Here is a 4,430-nt window from a genome sequence, read left to right on the forward strand (position 1 = left end):
GGTTTGAACACGTACTCGTGCATACCCAACCTTACCAGCGGGTTAGAATAGTCGCCATTCCAGAACATGACAGCGCGCACTGGCGACAGCTTACTGCTTCTACCCATGATCGGACTGGCGCTAGGTCTGTAGTGATTTGGGGTATATTCGATACAACAACAGACTACGGGCTGAGAGTGATGTCTGTTGTATTAGGATCGAACTCTGTTGTAGATTGAACTCTGTTGTATTAAACTTGTATATAAAGACTCGGATCACTCGAGGAATATTCATTCAAGGATATTCATTCGAGGAGCAGACAATTCTGAACAGATCCACTATGGCAGAATATGTCAAGAGCCTGCCCAACGGGCCCGTCAGGGCGGAACTGGTCGAGCAACTCAAACAATACCCGGTTTCTATGCTCCTCGATGCCGTCAAGGACAACCCCAACCACACAACCAACGATTTCGTTGAGCGGGAGATGTACAAGATCAAAGAGCTAAAGTTGCTCCGGGAGCTCAAACCGGAATTCTGGGAGGAAGACGAGGAACGCCACACGCTACTCCCCATCAAGCTCAAAGACATCTGGGCAGAGTACATAAAACAAAGGGCGTGCTTCTGGACCCCGGGGGATGTATCGTTCGAGAAGGACGATTACGACTCTCTGTCCGACCCTCACAAGCGTATCATGAAGTATATCATGGGGTTCTTCAGCGTGGCCGACTCTATAGTCAACGAGAACATCTTCACCAACCTCTTGAAGAACATGCCGACCCTAGAGGCCAAGTTTATGTACATGATGCAAGAGGCCCAAGAGAACGTTCACAACGAGGTGTACAGCAAAATGGTTGACGCGTATATCAAGGACCCCGAGGAAAAAAAAGCCATCTTCAGAGCCGCCCTCGACATGAAGGCCATCAAGCGAAAGGTGGACTGGGCCAAGAAGTGGCTCAACGAGGCCGACGGGCTAGCTCAGGTCATAGTGGCGTTCCTCATCGTTGAGTGTCTGCTATTCCCGGTCATCTTCGCCATCATCTATTGGATGCTTTCCGAGAAGAATCTGCCCCTCGAAGGGTTCTTCTTCAGCAACGAGTTTATCGCCAGAGACGAGGGCATGCACGGTGATGCGGGCATCACAGTGTACAACAACTACTTCCCCGAGGAGACCAAGCTGTCGCAGGAGACGGTTCAAAGCATGATCGCGGAAGCAATCGAAGCTGACCACGAGTTTGTCATCGAGGCGTTTGACGGCAACAAGTTCCCTGGCATGACCCCGGAGATGCTGATGCAGTACGCCAGGTTCCTCGGAGACCAGACCCTGATGCAGCTCAATTACGAGCCCATGTATAACGTGGATAACCCCTTCAGGTTCATGCAGAACCTCGGTATGGACGGGCGTACCGACTTCTTTGCCAAAAGGGTCTCTGAATACAGGAAGGACAGTCCCTCGGGGGAGGAAGCGTCTACCTTTGATATCATCAGTGATGATATCTGAAACAGCCTCTCAAGTCCAAAATGATGATGTCTGAAAATAAAACCCCACATGTCTAAATAAAACCCTATTTGTTTTTTTGTATGACCCCAGAAGCGTCCCTGGTCAAACTGCTGTTTTTTTCAAACCGCTGCGCAAGAACAGCAGGTTGCAATACCCCGTAATTGTAGCGTGAGAGGAAGGGTCGGTTACTAGCACGTCTATACACCTCAAGGCCAGTTTCTCTGTCGCCCCCGATATCTGTTTATGCGTCTCTATGGTCTCTTGTCTGTCCCCGAAGTGTCTTTTTGTCGACATGAGCGACCGCAGCTTGTCATTGAGGTCTGTCACGTACGTCATCCCCTCTTTGTCCTTGACGGTGTTGATAAGATAAAACATGATGGTCATGATACCAGGGAAGAGTTGTAAAACGTTGTCTATGGTAAAAGGGTGGCCCTCGAGGTATTTGCGTCTGTAGGTGTCTTCTATGTTGAACCCAAAGCGCACGCTCAGGTAGAAGAGCAGCTTGAGAAGCACGTACTCTGCCCGTAGAGCAGGCCTGACCTGGTCGTAGGGAAAGCCCCCGAACGACACGATGTTGTAAGGGTCCCTGGTGGCCACGTCGGTGTCAATGTCAACTCTGTCCCCGAGTAGGTAATTGAGCAACGCCCGCTCGACGTCTGCGCTCGATTTTGTGTCCACGAGGGTAGTAAAAATCGTGTTGAATGGGGTGGTCTCGTTGGCTCTCTTGAAGTAGGTAAAGATCAATGAAGACGCGTTGAAGCGCGCATATGCCGACAGGTTGTTGACGAGCGCGGCATATCCGTTGTACCGGTTGACCCGCTGGACGAACGCTTCCTCGACGCTCTGGCCAGGCACGTGAACGTCCAGGTCCTTGTAGGCACCGTTGATGACCGGCCCGCAATAGTTGATGATGGCCGTTAACCGCTCCGTGGGTCGCTTCACGAGCAAACCGTCTGAGTCTAGAGTGGTCTTCATGAGACCCTTGAGTTCCCGTTCCCACGTGACGTTGACCGTGTTGGGAGGCCTAAAGGGCGGGGACATGTTGAAGAAATGCTTCTTGAAAGTCTCCTCGGTGAACACCTTCATACTCGCCGTGAAGTACCGTCTCATCATGATGTTCATGCGCATCGCCGCGTACTTCTCCTCGGGTATATCCATTATGCCCATCAGCTTCACGATCTTCCCGTGGGTAACCGGCGGCTTCACGTCCAGCAACCGTTTGAGCCTCTTGAGGGAAGCCTTGACCGCTAACTGATTGGTCTTGTGGGGTTTTATCTTGCTGCGTTTGGTGTGCCCGATGGGCATCTTAAACATCAATAGGGGGTCTTCGGTGGAGATATTTATTGAAGAGACAGATTCCGGGTTCTTAGCCGCTACGTTCTTCAAACGGTTCTCGTACCTCCACTGTAACCCAAACATCAGCGAATAGAACTTGTGAGTGGCACCCAACAGAGCCTTCTCTTCTAACATGGTGTTGTGTAACACCTGCGGGTCAGAAATCGTGATCAGGAGGAGTTTACGCCTCCTCGGGAATGTCGGTAGGTCTCCGAAGCAGTGTCGGGCTTGTTTGTCCAAGCGCAAGAGACGTATTAGATTAGAAAGGATCGTCGAGCACCAACAACAAATAATCAAGCGAGAAAAAGAGCCTAAAATCCACCCCATGGGTATCGTCATCAAGGACAAAGCGTTCAAACGCGACCATAAGACGACTTACACCATCATCGGGTACAAGTACATCGAGGACGACGAGGTGTTTCTGACCACGGTTGATCCCCAGAACCCGCATTCAAAGCGCCTCACGAGACCCGAATTAAACGAGATGAAAGAGTGGTTGAAGGGTGACGACGGTGTCTTTGACAACACTACCGAAGGTATATACATGCACCGTGCAGCCAGTATGGACGGGTACGTGCATGTGCGGGACAAGACCATGGGGGAGTATGTGTACACCTACGTGCCGGCTCAATTCTTGTCTAAGCTGTGATCAAGGGGGAGGAGTATTTGTTGGGAGAGATGCCGAGAGTAAGATCTTGAATCATAAATCATCTCGGTTATGGACGAAGACTTGCCCACAGATCCTTACCCGTTCCTTTGTAACAACTGCGGCGGCCAGTACAAGACCCACACGGCATTTCTGACTCATTTCTCCCCAAAACGTCACGCATGTGCCTTTGCAGATAACGTGGTGGTCAAAAACCTAAAATTGTTTACCGCGGAGGCAGTTGCGAGCAGCCTGAGGAAACTACAGACCTCGCTCCGTGCAACAGAGGCCGCTATAAAACCACAGACCTCAGGCCTACAACATACCTCGCTCTGATAGATAACTACAGACCCCAATCTGATACTACAAACCCCGGTCTGATATGAAAGACCTCGCTCCAGTGGCTACGAAAACTATTTAACTGGGAGGCTTGCCGGTCTCAAGTCATTTGCTCTCACTGTATCTTCTCTTTCACCAGCTCTACAAAACAGCCTACGCTCTACCAGCCATCATGTCTGACATCGAAGTTGCCCTTCAAGACGCCGCCGCCACCGCTACCATGCCTGAAGTTGTTGCCGAGGTTGTTCCTGCTCGGGAAGCAGAAAAACACAAACCTGTCTCTAAGGACGCCGAGATGCAAACCGATGCACCCCAGAAGAAGTTCAAGAAGAAGGCCGCATCTTTTTCCTCATCCGGCGAAGATACTTCCAAGCAGCCCATGAGGCCGGTTCCCTCCTCTAACACAGACACCCTGGTGGCGAGCTTTACTACCTACAAGGCGCTGACTGCCTGCAATCTCCTGACCGACCTGACCTCGGGAAACATCGTTTTTGTCAACCTCAAGGACGTATTCATCAAGGTGAACGCCAACCACCGCTACAAAGCGTACGGGAGCGTCGAGGGGCACACCGAGTATTTTGTCAACGAGCCCCTGTTGGCCAAGGGCATCAAACTGAGGTACACCTCGAAGGC

General features: G+C 51.2%; 1 protein-coding gene across 1 annotated transcript; it reads left to right on the forward strand.

Annotated features, from left to right (window-relative positions):
• Positions 1-319: 319 nt before the first annotated feature.
• Positions 320-1,477, forward strand: LOC138968067 (ribonucleoside-diphosphate reductase small subunit-like). The gene has a single exon (XM_070340632.1). It carries the CDS (start codon positions 320-322, stop codon positions 1,475-1,477), a length of 1,158 nt encoding a protein of 385 aa, XP_070196733.1.
• Positions 1,478-4,430: the final 2,953 nt, after the last annotated feature.

Source organism: Littorina saxatilis, linkage group LG6 (genome assembly GCF_037325665.1).
Source record: "Littorina saxatilis isolate snail1 linkage group LG6, US_GU_Lsax_2.0, whole genome shotgun sequence".
Lineage (NCBI taxonomy): Eukaryota > Metazoa > Mollusca > Gastropoda > Littorinimorpha > Littorinidae > Littorina > Littorina saxatilis.

What these genes read in the sequence shown, in the direction of transcription:
- LOC138968067 (XM_070340632.1), top strand. Translation starts at nt 320, where the DNA reads ATGGCAGAATATGTCAAGAGCCTGCCCAACGGGCCCGTCAGGGCGGAA.